Genomic DNA, 23,479 nt, shown 5'->3' on the forward strand with positions numbered 1-23,479 from the left:
GGAATTATTATGGACATTTTCAAAGTCCCGAGCCTCAATCCACGAACCCTAATAACTATTCACACATGCATCATTCATCACAACGTGAAAATGAACATTTTGCTAGTGCCTCACTCACACAATCATCACTGATCGATCAATTAGAAGCTCGAATCGCAGCTTTAGAAATGCAATCACATGAGGAATCTGTCACATCTAATTTTCTTAGGCAACCTAAAATCTATGCATGTCCCGCATGTGGTAGTTTAGACCACCCTGTTGAGAATTGTCATATTTTGCATAATTTTAGGAAATCTAGAGAAAATCCAAGGTATGAAATGCCCATAAATTGTGAGAATGGTAGTCATTGGGACCATAATCAATCCTTTGAGGGTTGCGATCAATATTTTGTAAACCCTAATGACCATGCAAACATGTACCATTCACCACAATTTGAACATGAAGAATTTCGTACTCCCATGAATTTAGACTCCACCACAGAAGCTTTCAGACTCAGTGAGCAAAACTTTGATAGATCTACATCACGAATTCAGGCATGTTTAGATCAGATTTTGCTTCACCTACAAAAGGAGGAAATTCATGAGGAAATGTATGTTGTCCCTAATGAAGTGTCTAGTCCCATTCTTGTAAATGATGTTGAATATGAACCTAATTTAGAGGAGCATGAATCGACTAATGACACCATCACTGTTAATGAGGACCAATATGCATGCTACCATGATGATGATTATGATGATATGTTAGAAGAACATGAAAAAATTGTGGAACCTGTTGGTTCAATAACATATGGCTTCTCGCCCTCGACCTTCATGAATGTTGTTTCTTCTAATACTCATTGTAATTCATATGATTTTGATAATGACATGGGATTCGTACAATTATTCTGTGAAGATGAGCATGACATAGGAATAGTTGAATCTTCTGTAGACACTAATGTTATTATGCATGAAAATATATTTGATGTGTCTGATTCTCCACCTAGGTCACATTGTGATATTTCTCCTGATTTGCCGATGCATGAGAATAAATCTGTTGATGATGTTGATTCTGATTGTGGGCTTGCTAATTTATTTGATGAATGTGAGCATGTTGTGACACTTGTAGAAGACTTAGGAGATATTGATTTGATTAATAATGATGTGCCCATCGTCCTGCCTGAGTCACAATCTAATGGCCTTCCACCCAACCTAGATTTGGTTTGTACCGATATTGTCAAACCAACTTTTCTGAAAATTCCCAACCTAGGTTTGGAACTGTGTGCTTCCCAAGTCCTTTTGGACTATTTTGCATCTAAGTATAATATCTTTGAGGAGCCACAGTTGGAATTAGCATGTTTTCCCGTCCCTAGCAAAGTTCACTTTGAGTTAGACCTTGTACATGATGAACCCCCAAAACTGCGAGATTTTGTTTCCAAAATTTTATCCGTTGAAAAATCCAGGTTTGGGGGTAGCTCATTTTGTTTCACAGTTTCACTTGCGTTTCTTTCCTGTTATATTTGTGTGAAGCTGTTGAAACCTCTACACTTTGTCTTTTGGGTTGATCCTCAACTCTTTAGATTGTTAGTGTATGGTGAATTTTTTGTATATAATCCAGTAGATAAAAATTTTAAAAATCCTTTTGTTCCTTCTATATATATTTTGCTAATCCAATATGATCTCGGCTGAAATATGTTGGATTTTTGCCTTGAATAACGGAGTTCTAATCTTGCTTTCGCCAATCGGGTATTCTCTTTCCTTTTTCTCTACTCAGCATGTCCTATTTATGTTGTATTATAATTTTATTTTGAAACATTGAGGACAATGTTTAGTTTAGGTTTGGGGGTATAGTAGATACGATAACATGCTATATTGAAAAAGAACTCTTCCTTTTTGAAAAAATGAAAAATCAAAAAAAAATAAAAATTAAAATGAAAAAAAAACATAAAAATGGAGCTCATTTACCTTGAAATGTTGACTCTTGTGCAAATATGTAATTATTAGGATTCTTAGTCTAGATATTTAGGCACCCTGATTCTAGCACAATTCACATAGTGATAAGAAACTTGCACGCGCACGATCTACCAATACATGTATAGCCTCATCCTTGAGGTGTTCTATCGGAAGTTTTAGTTGCCAATCACTTTAGAATACTGAACGAAACTTGACTAGCTTGTTCTTTGGTTGGTTGGGATAGAAGGTGGAGGTTACATTAAGAAAGACAACCATCGAATTTAACTGGGTGCATCAAAAAGGGCTACCTCTTGCAAATGTCATGTAATTTTTTGTTTCTTTTTGCTTATGTATCAAAAGTGTTTCCTTATAAAATCAAAAAAAAATCAAAAAAAAAAATTCAAAAAAAAAAAAAACAAACAAAAAAAAAAAACGATGTATATATTCAGAAAAATACAAAAAAAAAAAAATCAAGTATTTTTCAATTCCATCCTCTCTTGTTCCAAAAATAAAAGAGAGTAGTCAATGTAAATAAGAGTCATGTAAAGAGTCATTTTGTTGTTTCATTGTAATAAGCAAGGAGGGTGTATGCCATTGATGTACAACGCGAGTAATTGTGAAATACCTCCTACTCATTCACAATTCTCGTAAAGTCCGGACAGCTAGCTAGATTTCGACCTTGGTTCTTAGCCTGAGAAACTATCTCTTGGTGATTAGTAGTCATAACATCTGATCTTTCTTTACACATGTGTAGATACACTTTACATTCTTATCACATGTCTTTATTTGTTATCAGTGCTAGGATTGTGCCTTTGATAGCTAGATTGACATCTCCATTTTGCTGTGAGCTTAAACTGACTTGCACATGTCACATTTGATGGAATCTGAGCTTATATTTTGACCTAGAACTTTGTAGGTACGTTCTAAGCAAACCTTCACGAGACTTCACTCGTCCACTAGGGACACTTAGTGGTTTAAAAGGCTTAGTGCATACGCTAAATGCATTCGAGAGACCAGCGACAGTGGTATAGGTAGGATTTCCTTAGTTTTGTTTTACTTGAGGACAAGTAAAATTCAGGTTTGGGGGTATTTGATGAGTGCTAAAAAGTGCATATTTCTATATATTTTTCTTGGCATTTAACTCATCCTTTGTGCACTAACGCTCCATTTTATCCCATATTCTGTGTTTTCGTTGTTTTCAAGAATAAATACTTTTCTTAATTAATTTTGCATTTTTAGGTACTAAATAAAGCCTGGTTATCTCACGGAGCGAAAAGAGCAAAGGAACGACAAAGACTCCCGCTAGGAGGAAGCGAAGAATGATGTTTGCAAGAGCCGGATCAACTAGAAGTGGGCTTGAAGAGGAAGAATTGTTCTTAAAGAAGATATGGGCTTGGCATACCCAAGACCCAAAACCCTTACCCAAATCCATTTCCATTATCCATACCCATTTCCATGAGAACCGTCAGATTGGATCCATCTCATCATCCAACGGCCACCTCATCATTGTGCATCAAAATCCAAAGCTCCTGTCAAACACCATAGTACCTAGCTCCATTTGTAGCCGTCGGTTTCGTTGTATCGAATCATCCAACGGTCGCTACATACCTCTTCATCTTATCCGTTCGAGTCAATCTATATGGGATCATCCAACGGATTCTCGTCGCCGTACATCAACTCTTGATGTCTCCGCCTCACACCCTAGCATCAGAAACCTATACCCTCAACCAAACGAACCCTAATCCCATTTCCATCGACTTCTCCCCCATCTCCTCATTTCTCTGCAACTGCTCCACCCCCATACCCTGCCATCGCCACCACCTCCATTGTCTCCTCTGGCGCAACCACTTCCCCTGCCACAAACCATCCTATCTCACCATACCCCAAACCATCATTACCACCTAGCCCCTATCCTCCTAGCCGAGTTGTTCCATCAATCTCACACTCTTCCTCTCTAAACCCTAGAGTGTGCAGTTGATGACACAAATCAAGCTAGAAACATAGCAGGAGGAAGAGAAGATAAAGCATGGGTCCAGCTGAATTCGCAAATGGGTGAGAGAAATTGAAAATCCCCAAATTTTAGGGTTTAGAAATTAGGGATTTGATGTAAGCTATAAATAGAAACTGATGTAGAATGTTTAAACTGTTCTTGGGTTATCCGAGATACCCCCTAATTGGGTTAATTTTAATTTCATTTTCATGTTTAATTTCAATTTCAATTATACTGTCAGTACTTGTTCTTCACTGTTAAACTCTGTTCTGATGTTATGTTCATGTTCTTGTGTATGTTAATGTTCATGTAAATCACCATGTTTGTTATGTTCTAATTCACCACTAGGGTGAGAAGACAACTGAACTTTGTTGGTTAGCCATTTGGGTTAGACCCTGTTGAGCTCAAAACATTTAGGTTAGTAACATTCCAAAGGTTCACTGGCTTGTGATTAGTGGTGCTTTAAACAGACCATTAATGCTAGGAGTTAGTGATAATCTAAGGGATTCACAAAGCCATATTAGTTAGAGACCTAGACCCTAAATGACCTGTGATTGCCTATGCTTTAATCAGATAGGCAATGCTAGGGGTTATCCAAGGACTTTAGGTAGTTAACTAGCCACATGACAGGGATGTAACCAAGGTGAACTAGCTAGGTGAAGGAGAATTCTCATCCATCTTCATACACTTCCATCTTCAACTGTTTTGCTTGTTTTCTGTTTTCTTTCATTTATTTTACCTTCATTGCTCACTGTTTGTTTTCCCCTCATGCTCACAGTGGTGTCTTAACACCACAATCTTTACTTGTTTCACTCACTGTTTACTGCCCCCATTAAGCTCTCATACATCAGTCCATTCAGCTCCATGTTAGCTTAGGAAGAAGCTAGAGAATCTAGAAAACAACATTTGCTCCCCCTTGTCCCTGTGGACTTTCCCTTTCTTCCCATTCTAGCTACAATTGACCCTGTATACTTGCAGGTATTAGTTTGTAGGTCTTTTAGAAACCTATCAGATACTTCTCAACAAAGGAAGAAAATGATTAGTGAACTGGTAAATATGGAAGTGGCAAAATTTCCAGATAAATATCTGGGTGTGTATTTGGCTCCTGGGAAAATAACATCTGCAATGGTGTGGCCAATAGTTGAATTGATTCAAAGCAAGTTAGCTGCATGGAAGGGTAAGCTGCTCTCATTTCAAGATAGACTTGTTCTTGTTAAATCTATCCTCTGCAGTGTTCAAATTTATAACATGTCACTTTACAAATGGCTTTCATCAGTGATTAAAGTGTGTGAAAGGATAATTAGGAACTTTCTTTGGTCTGGTGATGGAGATATTAGAAAATTTAAAACCATTTCTTGGAACAGAGTATGTGTACCTTATGAAGATGGAGGTCTTGGCATTAAAAGATTGAAAGTAATCAATAAATCATTATTAATGAAGATGATGTGGAAAATCCTGAATTCAGATGATGAATGGGCATTATTCTTCTCTGCCAAATTTAAAGATAAATATGGGCAATGGACTGAAAATTGGAAGCAATCTTCTGTTTGGAAGGGGTTAAAATGGGCCTGGAATGCACTAAAAGATGATGTCAGGTGGTGTGTGGGAGATGGATCAAAAATATCTATTTGGTTTGATATATGGTGTGGTGAAAGACCTTTAATCAGCCAAATTGGCCTTACAAATTATATTAGAAATAATAAATGCATGACAGTTCAGACTTTAATACAAGAAGGCAATTGGAGGATTCCAGATGAATTACAACAATACATTCCTACAACAAATTTTCCAGTGATATGTGCCGGTATTGACAAGAGAATTTGGATTGGTGGAAAAAATGATAAATTTTCAACAGCTGATGAAGTTGAGAAAATCAGAAGAAGAGAAGCTACTCTGTTTTGGCCAAAATACATTTGGAAAAACTTTCTTCACCCAAGCATTGGTAGTAATATCTGGAAATTACAGCAAGAGGTGTATGTTAATGATGTAATAATGGGAAAAAGAGGTTTTGAAATGGTCTCAGAGTGTGGCAGTATGCATCATACTCTTTCGGAATGTCAGTTCAGTGTGGTTTTATGGAGTTGGCTGAATGCTGTATTTGGATTTGTTAATCCAACATCTTTTGAAGAAGTCTGCAATGCAGTTGAGAAGAAGAGTCCAATAGTTAAGCAAATATGGATGACTGCAGCTTGTGCAACCATGAAAGAACTATGGTTTCAGAGAAATGCCAAGTTATTTGAGGAGAAAAAACCTAACCTGAATAGTTTTAAAAGTAGAATCTTGCAAATGGTGTATGAATGAGGTTACAGAATGGATGGTGTCAGTTGGAAGCACACATATGACAGTAAGATATTGAATTTTTTCAAAATTGTTGTTTGAGTCTGATTCTATTCTTAGCCTATGCTAGTTATTGTATCTTATAATCTGTAATTTTCTTTCCAAAGGTCTGAATTTTAGCTTCTCTTTTGAGTCTGTCTTGTATCTTTAGCTGGCTTTTTGCCTTTCAATCAAATAAAAAAGTGTGATTCAGCAAAAAAAAAAAATTCAATCTACTTCTGAAGTTGGTCAACATAGTGGTGTGGTTAAATAGATACAATGTTTTGAAAATTCTTTTGTGGTTATCTCTGCATCATTGCAAATGGATCTTTTTCCTATTATTGAAGAGGAGAATGTTTCTAGCTCAGAAGATGGTGAGATTAAGGAGGTTAGTACATCTTCTTTACTTCATAATAGTACTATTCCTCAAGTAGTGAATATTTTAAAAATTGATTCCCCTGTTCAGTAGAAAAAATCCATTATTGAAAAGCCAAACACAAGTAGTGAATTTTTTGGAATGTCAGAGGTCTTAAGAGAACTAAGGACAAAGACAAACTTAAGTCTTTAGTAAATCAAATAAATCCTTCTTTGGTTTGGATTGCTGAAACAAAAAATCATTTTAATTCTAAATATATAATGAAACTACCAGGAATGCATCATCAAATAATTCACAATACTTTTGATAGTAGGTGAAAAAGTAGGGGTCTAACAACCTCATCCAATATTTCGTTTAGGTAATCTGTATGGACAAAATCCAATGTAATTCCAAGAGAATCAAGTAGACAGGCAGACTCAATCAATGGAAATATATCCAAGAGTTGTATCTCTGTTTCAAAATATAATCAACAAATCAAATAGATAGAAATCCGCGAGCCTGATTATTATGTGAAACAACTTGAACGGTACCAAAGACCAATGTTCAAGTGTCAATCAATTTATATCAACAACCAAAGGTTGGATTATCTAATTGATTGAAATACGCACAACCTGTGATATTTCAATTATATAGAAAATATAATGAGGAAAAGAAATACCACAGACACCAGAAATTTTGTTAATGAGGAAACCGCAAATGCAGAAAACCCCTGGGACTACTCCAAATTTGAACACCATATTGTATTAAGCCGCTACAGACACTAGCCTACTCTAAGTTAACTTCAACCAGTACGCATACGGGGTATGCATACTATGGTTCCCGGACTTGGAATAACTTGCAACAGTTGGCATATAAGTACGTATATTGTGCTATATCCAATCATGGTTATTTGTTCTAAACTCCCATTTCAATCATTGAAACATTCTTAGAAGACGAAAATAACTGTCTCACACAAACTATTAGCTTCAAAGCAATTTTCAAGTAATGATCAATAGGAAATATTCCGAGTCTACATCAAATGACTGTCTCACATAAATCATGTAAGATGTTACAAGGCGATTCATGATCATATTTTGACTTTCGTCAAGAATATAAGATGAACTTGGTTAAAGCGAAATCTTAACAATACATATTTCAAGAAATATGTAAGCGAGTTAAACTCAGCTCGAAATATCAAATGTGTATAATCGAAGTCTATATAGCTATACAACTTTTGTCTCAAGAGATAGAGTAGATAGACTTTTGAGTGATAGATGAGTTCAAGTCTCCACATACCTTTTGTTGATGAAGTTCCACAAGATCCCCTTAGTAGTTCTTCGTCTTCAATCGATGAACACCGTGAAGTTTAAAGCTCAAATACACTTTCTATCTTAATCTGAGACTTCGCTATAAGTAGACTAGAAATCAAGACTTATAGTTTTGGAAACAAAACTTGACAAACAAGCTTGAGATAGCAACGCTTGCGAGTTCGACCGAGCAAAGCTCTAAAAATCTCCCCCTTTGTCAATTTTAGTGACAAAACTATCAATACATATGGATTACAAAATAAATAAACTTCGTAGCTTCTCATCCAAATGCTTGATTTTCTTGGTTCTTCAACATCTCTCGAAATATTCGTCACCTCCAAGTACTCCAGTGATTTTGAACGTGTTCAGCTCTTCATCATAGTTGTTGAAGATTCGTAGTTATAACAATGAGAAAACAATAACTCTCAATCATTGTTATACAGTGTCATAGTATTATTACACAACATCAAAGTCCAATTGTATCACAACTTTGACAATAATACTACAGTGATATGTTTCACTCCCCCTTAGTCAATACTTCATCTCACAATGAAAACCACTCCCCCTTACATAATGATCCGTAATCCATATGTATTTGTAGTGTGAACTACACATTAATTCTCCCCCTTTGTGTCAATATAAATTGGCAAAGGTACGAAAACTAGTGGGATCATAATGAAATTCTCATAGAGATAATTCATGACTAAAAGAGAACATATCAACTTTGTTTCGATGATTTCACATAGTCGAAACTTAGTGTATTCATCAAGGAGTTTATAAACATACAAGAAAACTCTTACAATATTCCACATCCGCACTCCCCACAAAGATTTGGCAATAAAGCACAAGTTCAATTAAGAACTCTCCCCCATAAAATGTTATTCCCGAGAGAACAACAAGAGCGACCTTACTTTTAAAAGAAAAAAAGGATTTCTTTGGACATTAACGAATTACATGAAACATGAATTTGTATCCAGAAAATTCAATTAAATTAACCATAAGAAAACCCATGATTAATTTAATCGGAAATGCTCAACATAAGAGAACTTATGGATCCGCACAGTACTTTCACATATAAGTGGATCAGGGAAAGATCAATACTGCGGAATATTCAAAGATTCATTCTATTTTCATTAATATTTGCATAATGATATCATAGACTTAATATTTGTTATCAAAATTTCATTCTGTTTTCCATCAATATTTGCATAAAGACATACAATAGACTTAACTTTTGACATATATGGAACAATCATAGTTCACATACGCAAACACACATATCCCATAACAATTTTTGCAATATATAAAACCAATAAAGATTAATACTGCAAAATCATCTTCCAAATAAACTTTAGACTTTAAATAAATAAATCTAAAAATATTGCAAGATGAAAATCGTTGGCAATAGCTAGGTGTACTCACAATAATTGCTATTTCGAACCCTAATTATCCTTCTTAAAACACAAAAATAAATTCTCATAAGAAGTTTCCTAGACATCAAGACAAACTCATAATGCACATACAAGATGATTTGTCCTTTGAAGGTGGAATCATCTTTTTCGCACGGATTTACACCAAGAATAGCCACCAAAGGCGTATAAAAAGATTTTCTTAATAAATAAGAACATACAAAGTCATTAATGACCATGCACCATAGTTCACATAAGATTGTGAACATTCAAGAATCCCATAGCAATGCGTACTACTGTCCATTTTTGAACATTCTTTTTTGTGATTCACCAACAAAATTCTTGTAAAAGCTACAAATAAGCTTATAAGAGAAGTAATCCAATAATCCAAGTGCCCAAGTCCAAGAGAAGTGGAACAGGTGCGACGAAATGGAGCACAACACTCAAAAACAAGAGACGGAACAAATACCAACCTTAACTCATCAAAATTCAATAATTATCATCTCCATTTTGAAGAGAATTCAAATAGGAAGAGAACGAAAAAATAATAAGGTCATTCTGAGTTCGGACGAAGAAGTTACGGCCAAAACAAGTTTACCGAAAATCGACGTCTACAGGCCAGTATGCATACCGGTTTGCAAACGAATTTCCGTGACCTGGAGCAGTATGCAAACGGGTTTGCGAACTAAAATTCCTGGATTTTGATTTTAAGTGATGGTATGCATACCTGGTATGTGTACCATGAAGTCCAAACATACCGAACTACTATTTTCAGACCTAAACATTTAAGAACCTTAAACACAAATCAAGTTAGGTAGAAATGAACGACAAGCAAGGTACATGGATCATTATAAGTACTCTAAGCAAATGATAAAAACACAAATCTTTATAAAGTTTATAGACATACCTTTTAGAAGGATCCTGTCGTGAATCCTACGGCTTTACCAAATATTCAATATCATACCTAACACAATATGTGCGCCCCAATTCTCATGCTTCACTCACCGTATACTTAACAGAGCATTCCTTGGTGAGGATGCTATTACAACACAATCAAGTTGTGTTGAGGTGAACAATGTCTTGCTCACCCCAGTTGACTGAAACAAACTTTTCTGTTACTATGGATTTTTCACCATCTATAGTTATTGGCTTATTCTGTTTCACTTTCGGATTATCATGAAAGAGATCACTTTTAGAACCTTTCACATTCAAATCCATTTTTCTAAAGAACCTTTTAAGTTCTAAAATCATGGATACTGCCTTCTCCATAGTCATAAAATTTCTGGAGATCATTCCTTTTCACTCTCAAAGCATCATTGGCTTTCTTTGGTACCCACTTCTGATTGCGTTTAGGAACAGTATGAACCTTCTTCCCATTACTCTCTTCTAGATTTCTCGGAAGAGAACTGGATTGACTATCCTTTTTCAAGTTAGTCTTTCTCTAATTGGGAGGATCGGATCTTGTCTTCGTCTTTACGAAGTTATCCTTTTGATAACCATTACGATCGTGAAACAGATTTGTATGACGTTTATAGACAAATCTAGGTTTATCAAAGCACTGATTCCTTTGCCTAAAGGTTGGACAGTTACAACCTGTAACGTTTAGGGGATTAGTCTTAACATATGATCCTGGTTTCACAACTTCTTGTGATGCCCAAACAAGAACATCATGAAGTTTCTCATTCCTTATACGGAAACGACATCTCCTTTCCAAGTGACCTTTATTTCCGCAATAGTGACAAACATAAGGAATATTCTTTCCTCTATCCGTGTGTGCTGACTTTGGAGGTTGATATACTTGCTCTTTCGAACCTTAACTGCCGGTAAAGGTATTTCACTTTTTCCATCAGTGGAAACCTTTTGTTGAGAAGAATCACTAGACTTGACAATTTTTACTTCTTTGCTAATACTTGGAGCATCTATTCCCTTATAGCCCAATCCTCGTGTATCACGATTATTTTTACTTGCTCCTAACATAGTGGTTAATTTGTTCGAACTAGTATTGAACTTTTCAAGTCCTCCTCCAACATCTTGATTTTATTAAGAGCAACAGCTAAATAAGCCTCAAGGCGTTTTTCTTGAACGAGACAAGAACTTTCTCTGTCATCAAAACTAATTTTTTGAGAGTTAATCCTTACTTCAGATTTTGCAAGTTTCTCTTCCAACAAAAAGTACTTTTGATAAGATTATCAAATTTAAGTGACTTCCTACGTAGGTTTTCCTCAGAATCCTTGAAGATCGATTCGTTAAAAGTACGCATACTGTGCTATATCCAATCATGGTTATTTGTTCTAAACTCCCATTTCAATTATTGAAACATTCTTAGAAGACGATAATAGCTGTCTCACACAAACTATTAGCTTCAAAGCAAATTTCAAGTGATCGAATGATCGATACGAAATATTCCGAGTCTACATCAAATGACTGTCTCACACAAATCATGAAAGATGTTACAATGCGATTTTCACATGATCATCTTTTGACTTTCGTCAAGAATATAAGATGAACTTGGTTGAAGCGAAAGCTTACCAACACATATTTCGAGAAATATGTAAGCGAGTTAAACTCAACTCGAAATATCAAATGTGTATAATCGAAGTCTATATGGCTATACGACTGTTGTCTCAAATAGGAGATAAAGTAGATATACTTTTGAGTGATAGATGAGTTCAAGTCTCCACATATACCTTTTGTTGATGAAGTTCCACAAGATCCCCTTAGTAGTTCTTCGTCTTCAATCGATGAACGCCGTGTAGTCTAAAGCTCAAATACACTTTCTATCCTAATCCGAGAATTAGCTATTAGTATACTATAAATCAAGACTTATAGTTTTGGCAACTAAACTTGACAAACAAGCTTGAGATAGCAACGCTTGCGAGTTCGACCGAGTAGTGCTCTAACAGTAGGAAAGCTAATATCTGGTTATTTCAGAATTTTTATTTTCCTACTCCTATGGTTATTTTTTCTTCGAGACAATGTATCACTATTGAAGTGGGAGGTGTATTAGTGACTGGGGGTTCATGCAGATGTATTGACTATTAATAGAAGAGATTTGTGGTCAGATTTATTTCATATCAGTAAGCTCAATAAACCCTGGATGATAATTGGAGATTTCAATACTATTACTTCTGTTACTGAAAAAAAGGGAGGAAAAAGTCCATTGACTGCAACTCTAAATTATTTCAATGAATGGATAAATCAATGTAATCTTATTCAAGCTTCTAAAAGTGGTCTCTTTTTTTTCTTGGTCTAATGGTAAATGTGGAAGAAAAATAATTTTGTGTAACCTTGATAGAGCCTTATTCAACCTAAAATGGTTAAATATGTTTAATGGTTGGAAGTATCAAGTTTTTTCTAGGGGAATTTCTGATCACAGTTATCTTATTGGCACTGAGCAGGATATCCCAAACCACTCAATTCTCCTTATAAATTTCAGAGAATGTGGACTTCTCATCTTGACTTCTTACAGGTGGTTAAGGATTCTTGGAATAAATATATAACTGGTAATCCTATTTTTGTCTTTATGAATAAGATGAAAAGATTGAAAACCATTCTAAAAAGGTGGAATTGGGAGGTTTTTGGTGATGTTCATGTTAATTTGAAGCAGGCTGAAGAAAAAGTTATTGAAGATAATGTATTATCTGATGAAGACCCCTCAAACATTGACCAATTGAACAATTATGTTAGAGCAAGAGGTGTTAGAGACATAGATGCTCAAAATTATCACACTATGTTATGTCAAAAATCAAGAATCAATTGGTTAAAATTTGGTGATGCCAACACTGCTTTTTTCATACTTTTATCAAGCTAAGACAAACAAAAAATTCTATTTCTGAACTAGTAGATGATTTTAGAGCTATCATAACAAATCAAACTGGTATTGCTTCTATGCTAATTCAATATTTTTCTTCTAAATTTGAATCTCAACCAGTTCATATTTCAGATTTTATTTTGAATGCAATACCTAAGGCAGTTTCATAGGATGACAATAAATTCTTAGAACAGACTCCTTCTAAGGAAGAAATAAAAGAAGCTGTTTTTGAACTCAACCAAGATGGCTCACCTGCTCCTGATGGTTTTCCTGGTATTTTTTACAAAATAGCTTGGGAGATTATCTGTGAAGATCTCATTTCAGCCATCCAATTTTGCTGGTTGAACCAAATGATTCCTGCTGGTCTTAATTCCAACTTCCTTGTTCTCTAACCTAAGATTAAAGGAGCAAAAAAAGCAAGTCAGTATAGACCTATTGAGCTAAGTAATTTATGCTTCAAAATTTTTACTAAAATAATCACTATGAGACTGGATAACATCATACACAAGCTGACATCTCCTCAAAAATGTGCTTTTATTAAAGGTATGAACATTCATGAACAAGTACTTTTGGCTTCTGAACTTGTGAATAATATGCAGATTAAAAGAAGATAGGGGAATGTAGGTTTGAAGCTAGATATTACTGAAGCTTATGAAACTCTCAGCTGGGAATTCTTAATTTCTGTCTTGAATAAATATGGTTTCTCTGACAAGTTTTATAACTGGATTTTGGTTCTTCTTAGGACAACTAAAATCTATATCTTGCTGAATGGAGGGCTTATTGGATAATTTGGTGTAAGCAGAGTTGTAAAACAAGGGGATCCTCTTTCTCCTATCCTTAACTTGTTGGCTGCTGATACATTAAGTAAAAACATTTCTCGATTCATTCAAGAAGGAAAGATCCAACCAATGGTTATCAGAAAAGGTATATACCCCTCTCATCTTTTCTTTGCTGATGATATATTCATTTTTTGTAATGGGTACAATAAATTCTTATCTCATCTAAACAACTACTTTTGGATTATCAATCTGCTTCTGGTCAAGTAGTTGGTGCTCTTAAGAGTAAGTGTTTTGTGGATGGTACTTCAAATGCCAGGAAAATTCAGATTGCTGAATATATGAATATGATTCTTTCCTCTTTCCTTGATAAATACTTGGGTATAATACTTGTTCAAGGGAAAGTTAAATCTGAGCATCTATGGTCATTTGTGGAACTTCTATAGAAGAGACTAGCTTCATGGATATGTAAACTCCTAAATTTTCAAGCTAGAGTTACTCTAATTAAGTTTGTACTTAGCAGTATCCTTATTTATAATATGTCCATTTACAAATGGCCAAAAAAAGTGATTGACACTTCTGAAAGAATAATAAGGAATTTTCTTTGGAGTGGGAATGTTGAGGAAAGAAAACCTATCACTATTTCTTGGGATACAGTTTGTTTTCCTTTAGAGGAAGGAGGTTTGGGGATAAGGAGATTAGAATATATTAATAAAGATATCCTATTGTAATTATTGTGGAAGATATTACATTCTGATGATGACTGGGAAAAATTCTTCCTAGCCAAATAGCAAGACAACAATGGCTGCTGGATTTCCTACTATAAGAAATCATCTGGTTGGCCGGACATTAGATGGATCTTACAAGATTTTGAAGAAAATACAAGATGGCTAGTCTGAAATGGTAAACAAATATCAGTGTGGAAGGATGCTTGGATTCTTGAATCAAGTATAAGTAAATATTTTCCAGACAATGAGTATATCAATCAACACTTACACATGAAGGTAGATGAACTGATTAGTAACAATACTTGGTGTATTCCAAAAGGGTTACCCATTTTCTTTAAAACTGAAGATCTGCCTATCCTCTCTCTTGAATCTGACAAATTGATATGGACTGCAACTCAGGATAGGGACTTTTGTGTCCATAGTGCAATAAATGTCATTAGGAAAAAGAAATCAAAATTGAGATGGTATAAAAAAATCTGGAAATCTTGTGTTCATCCCTCAACTGATGATAACATTTAGAAAATTACCAGAGGTGCTGGGAATACTGATGACAATGTGAAAAAAAGAAGAGGTTTTGCCCTTGCTTTTAGATGTTTCCTTTGTCATAAGGATCAAGATACTATGCAACATATACATTGTGACTATGGACAAATCCTCTGGAAATGGATAGGTGGAGTCTTTGCTTTCTATAATCCCAGATCTTTTGAAGATGTGATAAATTTATGCAAAACTAAAAGCTCTGTTATACATGAAATTTGCCTCATTGCTGCTTATAATATCATGGTAGATATTTGGTTTAGTAGAAATGATGTATTTTTTGAGAACCTAAAGCCTGATAGTAATAAAGCTAAGAAAATGACATCTCAACTAATCCATGACAGTGAAGTGAGACTAAAAGGGTGTATGTATAACTCTGCCTATATGATCTCGAGATTCTTAAACAATTTGATATATGATGCAAAAAAGTTAAACCTATCAGAGCTATTGAATGCAGTTTTTCTGATAGGTTTAACTTCTTTGCTGTGATGGAGCTTCAAGGGGGAATCCAGGATGTGCAGGTTATGGATTTGTAGCAAGAGATGAGATAGGTAGATTCATAACAACTGAGAGTGGTGGTTTGGGCATCTCAACAAACTTCATTGCAGAAGTTATGGGAACCATCAGTGTACTGGAATGGGCTGTAAAAAACCACAAAACAAAGGTCACTATAAACTCTGATTCTACAGCTGCTATTAGTGCTTTCATAAATATATGCAAAAAAGCATGCACAATCAGTCAAATCAAAAAAATGAGTTGCAGGATGTTTCTTAAAGACGGAACAAACACATTAGTATGAAGTTGTGTAGAAAATATTTACCACTAGAATTTGTGTAGGAAATATACACAACTAAAAAGTTATTTTGGGGTCTTCCCATAATAACAATTGTTTCAGGATCATCAAAATAATTTCCATAATTATTTTTACGACTTTATGGCCAAGAGAGTAGGACCCATGTTTTATAGTGTCACAAGAATAATTAACCCACCAGTGCCTATTCTAACCCTAGATGGAAAGGGAAACTCAATACTCCCTCCGTTCCTTTTTAATAGGCTGGTTTCTATAAATAAATGTTTCAAAAAAATAGGTTGGTTTCCCAATTGGGAAAGTCAAATGTCACTTTAATTTTCTGGGACCACTTTTCTCTTAATTTTTGTTGATGACAAGTGTCATGTGGACCATTTCACTTTACTTCTTTTGCTGACAAGTGTCATGGGGACCATTTCACTTCACTTCTTTTATTGACAAGTGTCATGAGGACCACTTTCAGTGATTAGTTCTCTTTATTTTATTAAATTTCTCTAAAAACAAAACCCTATTAAAAACGAATAGAAAGGGTATAATTTTGGAGATTTTACCTTTTTTTATGAAATGAACAAAAGAGAAAAATCTCACCGACATCACCCGTGAGACCAGTACTCAATCCAACATATACATATCTGTATTACAAATTTCCCCGCAGGGTACAACATTTATATCGCTTAACAATCGAATTTCTTAAATAGCATCAACAATTGATGAGCAGATGTCTCTTTGATCGGATGATAAAGTGTTCGAGGGGTGACATTTGAGATATGGAGTCCAAACCCTAGTTAGCAATTCGCAATACGGGATACGTTCGGAACGGGATACGTACGCGTATTATACGGATTTGTAAAAATTGAATTCGGTCAAGAATTCGGTCAACGGTTCGTGATACGGGAGTAATACGTAACGGCATACGTACGTATATAATTCGATTTACAAATATGAGTTCGTCACCGAAAATTCGTCACACGTATAATAACATATATTCAGAATTTATATATAATCCTGCAAATACATAGTTCGAACTTCGAAATACAAAATATTTATACATATATATATAATATATATCTTAGATTCTGACAGACATAGATACATTACAGTCTATTTATACCCTGTCCATGTGCATATATAACAAGTTAAGTTACTGGAGTAATGTTTTAACTCCACAAAAAATCAAAATATAGACACAGATTAAGCAATTAGATGTGTCAGTTAGAGCCTAATTTGTTCCAAGTATTAAATACCTACTGATGACGATAATTTGTCTTTTATCTTCGTCATTTCCTACCAAAATTTGAAACGGTTATTCAGTTTCTCGGCATATTCCCAAAATTTGTCTTTTATCTTCGTCATCTCCTATCAAATACACACTGAAACTAGTTTTAAGTATCAACAAAACTAGAGAAAGAGAATTTCTTGAAGAATAACGATATTAATTTATAAACATATGAATCCAAATTAAGCTCATAATATTATTCATAAATCTATAACCTAATTCATTATTCATAATATTATTAATCAACTAAAATTGCAGTAACAAAATATCTAACCTAAGGATATAACCAATCATGGATTCAATACAATCCAATATAAATTAAACATAAATAGATGTACTGTTGATTCAATTGAATCATATTGAAAACCAAAAAATCAGAATCAAACATAAAAATACAACACATAATATGTTGATGGAATCATGCCATACCTTGTCGCCATCCTTAGAAGCAGATATTGAAGGATTTGAAGATAGGAAATCAGAAAACGAATTTGGGTGCGATCTGTTCAGTGACTGAGAAGGTAGAAGAAGGAGTTAGGTTAGAAGAAATCTTCATTCTCTCTCCAAATTTTCTATTTATACAGACTCATTTCTTAACCCTATTTTTCCCGTCCGAACGAATAAAGGTTGATTCGGGACGTAAAAGACGCGAATAATTCGAGATCTTCATGTAACACGCGTACCTGGGTCGGTCTTTCAATGGGTCGCCCGTATGATTCGTTCCCGATTAATACGGAATAATTCGCGAATTATTCACCGAATTACTAACTAGGGTCCAAACTTCTCTACGATATAAGTTACTGACAAAGTAAAAAACAATAAGAAAAGAACAACAGATCAACAAACCAAATCCTTACATATTATAAAGTTCAGAGCAGCTAAGAAAAAATCATCCCAAAGATCGAATAAAATTACTCAAACAAAACAGCTTCATCTATGTCCCAGGGAAATCTATGGTGGAAATTGTATCTGTAAAACAGTAAATAATAGAATAGTGAGAGAAAGATTTTGTGACACTAAATGTCTCTGCATGGGTCAAATTCAAGAAAATAAACAGAAAAAGAAGAATCATACCGGAGTCTACACACTCGTTTGAGTTGAAAGTAGAGAAATCAATTCCACCCTTCCAGTAACCTGGCTCGAGTCCTGAATACATTGTGCTGCTGATACACCATTACAATTCATCATCTCCACAGTCGATTCATTTGCAATTGATCCTTCCTTATTTCCACGGACCTGCTTGCTTTCAAGGTCAGGATGAATCTTCTTCTTCAACATCTTTGTTACCATCTAACATATATAATATATAGTATCATTATGCTCCAGACGAGTCAGAATCATATACATATTAGCGAAACAGACGTAAGCTAAGCCTTACAAAAAATTGAAAGAGATCAAATTTTTACCTTGTGTAATTTTTTTATTACTCGAGTCTCACCCTTGGGAGGCATTAGCTTCTTGCCGAATGAGTGACCAGTTTTTGTTGCCGAGGATTTATTATTCGATTCTGATTTTTCCTCATCCAAACCTGATTTCTCCATGGCACCATCAACTGAGTCAGCTGAGAACAAATCAGCAAGTGTTGTTCTCTTCTTCTTATCAGTCTCTACCTCATCGGCTTTGATTTCAGGGGATTCAATAAATTTCAGTAAAGGAGCATCCTCAACTGTGGGAGTTAAATGATCAAGTCTCGGTACACTTGCGTCAAGATTTGAGCCCATTTCTTTGAGAAATTCAATTTCGAAAGCCTTAACAACTACTGGATTCAGCATTCCTTTATTTTTCTCAGCAGAATTTTCCTCTTCTTCTTCTTGGACATATTCTTTGTTGTTGTCAGGTGAAAATTCTTCGTTTTCTTTCAAGGGATCAAAGCCAAATGTACCAATCGTTAAAATGCCATCTTTCCAACCGTCCAGAACTTCAACTAAAGTGACATTGTCAAGTAACACCTCCTTATCGTGCGAATTGTTTGTATAGATTTCGTGTTTTGTTTCTTCCAGTGGCAATTTTCCCTCTGGAAAACCAAAAAAAAAAGTAAATATCTGATTAAATATTATATATCCATGCTTACACCATCTAAATCATATAGAGTACAACTATGCTGTTCCACTACGGACAAAGTGTTTGATTACCAGCGTAATAATATACTAAAGAAAGAAAAAGTTATTGTCATAAAGATAAATATGTTCAAAGAAAACTGTATGGAACATGCGAAGTATATACTGACTTCCCTTTACTGAAGCTTATAGACAAATTTTCTTTATTTGTTTTATAGTCTCAGTATTGCAAGGGAATTGATTTGTTTTCGGCACGTAAAACGATCCCTTACAAGCGCATGCGTAGTATCTCAAAACGAAACAGAAAAAAAAAAAAAAAACAGAGAAATGTGGGAAACTGAGACCTTTTTTTGGACACACAGAGTAGCTATCAGCATTTTGTTGAAATTTCCTATGAACCCAGTTGAATAACTGTTACAACATGCATCAGAATGACTCGGACATTATAAGTTAAGTCCAAATACGAACCAAGTTAAGGAAACAAAATTCTTTTTAAAAATTTCGGCTAAACGTACCTTCATTCTTCCTCCGTCTCTCCAGTCTGCAACTTATTCCAACTCAAGATCTCAAAAGCAAAGAAACACTAATCAGTGCTGCAAAGACTGACAAAGAAGAAAGATTTAATGGCAAAAGAAAAAGGAGAGTGGCCACCTTAGTGGCATTCCTTTCTTTCGACACCTATGCCATATTAATGGTGGGGTTGTCCAATGATACGGTTAATTTTCGAACCGAGTCCCGAAATTTGGTGTGATCTTGGTGGAATTATGGGTATGGACAAATTTTGATGATATCTTTGTGTTGGGTGGTTAATCAATTTCATTATATTCTAATTAGATTGTTTATTGACTGAATATAGTTTGATTTCTTTAACTAATATTGTAGCAACATTTTCCTTCAAGGTCACAAGAATCGCAATGTGTCATAAATAAGAAAACCAAAAAACAAAAAGCAAGTCTACACATATTAGGATCCAAACACTCCCTTCAAAAGTATACTCTAATCAATTTTTTTTTTCGGCACAAAAAATTGCTCGCTCCGTTTTCGGGAAAAGTTAATATCATTTTTTCAGCAGGCTAAATTAAAAAAGTGATAGTAAATATTTTTCAGAAAAAAAATAGTATATTGTGATATCTAAGAGAAAATACAATGAATATAAGAACTGTGTTTGAGATATCAATAAAATATCTTGTTAAATTATGTTTTTCCACTTAAGATATATTTTTTAGTTATTTTCGACAGAAACGGCTATGGGCACATGTAAGCAATGGCATGCATTAAGAGACGACTTTTGGGGGCCAAAGATTTTTTTTTTTTTTTTTAATAATCAACTACCATTAGTGTTTCATTCCATTAAGAAACGTTTACATGACGGCTTTCAAGGAAAACAAAGGTACATCTAAACATGAAACAAATACAACGAAAGATGCAAAATATAAATAAATCGCGAAGAGAAAAAGGGATTTACAACGTAGCATCCAAATCTTGTACGTTGACTAGCCCTTAACCCGTGCCGTAATGGCGCGGGCCATGATGTTGGTTCGTTTTTAATATATCGTATAATTTGTGTCCCGAATACTTATCAACTCCTTATGATTTAATATGTGTTTGTCATAAAAATAGTTGGGATTTTCCTCTTTTTTTTTCTTGTTTTTTTCCTTTAATATTTTACTGCCGGAGATTTGCTCAAAAGAAAGAAATATAATCTTAACTTCCAGACATTTTTTTATTTAAGTTCATTGCTTATAATGAGATAATGCTCTACATGAACATGGAAGTTTAAATATTTTTTGGAAATTTGTCGTCAGCAGCGCTCATCTCAGTGAAATCAACTAATCAATATCGTCCATAAAAGTCTGCCCATGCTCCTATTTCGCTCCAACTGACTCATCTATCATGGTCATGTTGTCGATGTTCCAAATAGGCAGAGAATAGTATACTTTTGCATCGAACGAATGATACAAACTCTCCAATGTGACATGATTTTCCTGTAATTCTTCAACACCCATTAGATGACAATGTTTAAAATATGTACCCATTACCTTTTCGAAGGGATTGTATATATGCGGACCTCTGCCATTAAATCTTCAACAAAGTATTGTGCCCAGCAGTTCGTCTTAACGAAGGCTTTGGTAACTTCAAAAGTCTTGGACATTTTGTCACTTCCGTATGTTCCTACCTTCACTTGGAATACAATCTGGCGACACATTACCTCATAAAGAACCTTGAACACCTCATATTTCAAATTAATAGGTTGTCAATATATCCTTTACCAAAAGTTGACATATTCTACGTTGAATATTTATATAAAAAAAATTATGGTATTGTGGATCGTTGCTTTCTAAGATTGTAGTTTTCAAAATTGGCCTCTTTAAGTCCCACGGCTTTCTAAGTTTATATATCTTGTTTGTTTTTAACATTTTAGCTAGCCATATTATGTTTGTTACTAACTTTAAACTTGATGTCATCTTCTATTGTGAACTTTATGTGATTTCAGAATCAAAATAGTTATACCTGTTTCATTCATATCAAGTAATCCGTTGTATATCACAACAATTCTTCTACAACAATTCCTTTCTTTTGCCTTTTCCGGACCATCAGTAGCCCATTATTTTCAAACGCAATCTGTCTAATTTTTGTTGATGTTATGTATTTGCAATGTTCATTTTTCTTAAGCAAATAGATTGTGGAAAAATTAAAAAGAAAAAGAACATAAGTATTACATCTGGTCTAAGTTACTATATCCAAAATACTCCGGACACTACTTATGGTGCCTTGTTTCCTCAAATTCCTCGTTGCATTCTAGACAGTACATGCAACACCAATCATTTGCGAAGTGAGCTATTTGCGCAAGTGTGGTCAATGTATCCCTTGCCTGTATTAATAATAACAACACGTCAATTTTTTTCAAGACATCCAGTTGTAAATGGCATGAATCTAATAGATTTGAATTATACCTCAATCTTAGATATCACCTTCTTCTCACATAACATAGCAATTGAGGAAGGAAAAATCTTGACCACTCTTTACATAGGCAGAGTTAGCCAAACTATGTTTTGCAATTGTCTTACGTGGAAATTATTATTAATCCGTATTTTAGTCGGCTCCTATCGAAGCCGATCTAATTAGTCCTATAAAAAGTTAATCTTAAATTTTTGACCTTATTTCTTGACCAAATTATTGAAGTATTCTCAGTCATGTTCTGCTTTGTGTGATATACCCATCTATGTCTACTCTACCTTCTAACCCAGTGAATGAAACCTATACATATTGATTCGTAATTTGATATTGTTGATTTGTAATCAAGAGGTCGCATGATTTGAGAATGTAAAATATAAAAAATATTCTATAAACATCGGAGGCGAAATTTAGATTTATGATTTAGAGTTTTTATGATGATTTTGGCGAACAAACATAATTTTCAAACAAACATTTTAGAATGCAAATACATTTTCCCGGTCAATAAGGTTTTATATAGGGAATTGAGTGAAAGTTGTTGTCTTTGTAGGTAGTTGTCGCGAAACAACTCGACATTGATGGTCTTTCAGGAAAAGAATGTAATAGTACTTGAGAGAGCGATAATGTTCTCTTACGCGGGTACACCAATTGCCTTTATACTCCCTCCGTTCCACTTTAAATGAGTGTTTAGGGTTATTTTTTTGTTCCACATTACTTGATAGTTTTCATATTTTTCCCATAAAACTACCATCAATACCCTCACATTTTGTCTTGGAACCATAAGTTTATTTTTAAACACACTAATAGCAATTAATGTTTGAAAAAAAAATTCAAGAGCATAGATAGAATTTTTTTATATCTCTCTCTATTTCTTAATCTGTGTGAAAACTCCAAAAACGTCATCTAAAATGGAACGGAGGGAGTATAATACGGATGATCCAATAGTCATGATCATATTGTCTTATACGTTCCGGTATCATCCTCGAATAATTTGGTTTTTGTCCTTATCAATCGTGCTAAAAACAACCAATTACATCTTTCACAATACAATGTTGCATGTTTTGTGAAGATTATTTTTTTACTTGGTCAATAAAACTTACTAAAAAGCAAAAATTATTATTATCCACTATTATTACCAACACCCACCACCATAAACCATCCACCGCCACTATTTCTTCCACCAATAGTAATGTTACCTCCTCCACCATTCACAAGCACCCGCCACC

At 34.5% G+C, this 23,479-nt stretch overlaps 1 protein-coding gene across 2 annotated transcripts; it reads right to left on the bottom strand.

Moving 5' to 3' along the window:
• Window positions 1-17,670: 17,670 nt before the first annotated feature.
• Window positions 17,671-19,881, bottom strand: LOC113292748. Of its 2 annotated transcripts, XR_003331848.1 has the most exons (7): window positions 19,814-19,881; window positions 19,643-19,709; window positions 18,648-19,255; window positions 18,316-18,531; window positions 18,157-18,210; window positions 17,925-18,041; window positions 17,671-17,754 (listed from the first exon to the last, which is right to left on the bottom strand). XR_003331848.1 is itself a non-coding variant. In XM_026541616.1 (5 exons), exons 1-4 carry the CDS (start codon window positions 19,817-19,819, stop codon window positions 18,322-18,324), a joined length of 891 nt encoding a protein of 296 aa, XP_026397401.1. In that variant the 5' UTR covers window positions 19,820-19,881; the 3' UTR covers window positions 18,043-18,210; window positions 18,316-18,321. The 2 variants fall into 2 exon arrangements, 1 of the variants encoding a protein (XP_026397401.1); XM_026541616.1 differs by lacking the exons at window positions 17,671-17,754; window positions 17,925-18,041 and having other exon boundaries at window positions 18,043-18,210.
• Between the last annotated feature and the right edge of the window lie 3,598 nt (window positions 19,882-23,479).

Source organism: Papaver somniferum, chromosome 7, assembly GCF_003573695.1.
Source record: "Papaver somniferum cultivar HN1 chromosome 7, ASM357369v1, whole genome shotgun sequence".
NCBI classification, from domain to species: domain Eukaryota; kingdom Viridiplantae; phylum Streptophyta; class Magnoliopsida; order Ranunculales; family Papaveraceae; genus Papaver; species Papaver somniferum.

Bases quoted from the DNA above. Each gene is read 5' to 3' on its own strand.
- LOC113292748 (XM_026541616.1), bottom strand. The intron at 19,256-19,642 runs GTCTCAGTTTCC...TTGGTTTTCCAG, and splicing joins CTCTGTGTGTCCAAAAAAAG to AGGGAAAATTGCCACTGGAA. The intron at 18,532-18,647 runs GTAAAAATTTGA...TATATATGTTAG, and splicing joins TAATAAAAAAATTACACAAG to ATGGTAACAAAGATGTTGAA.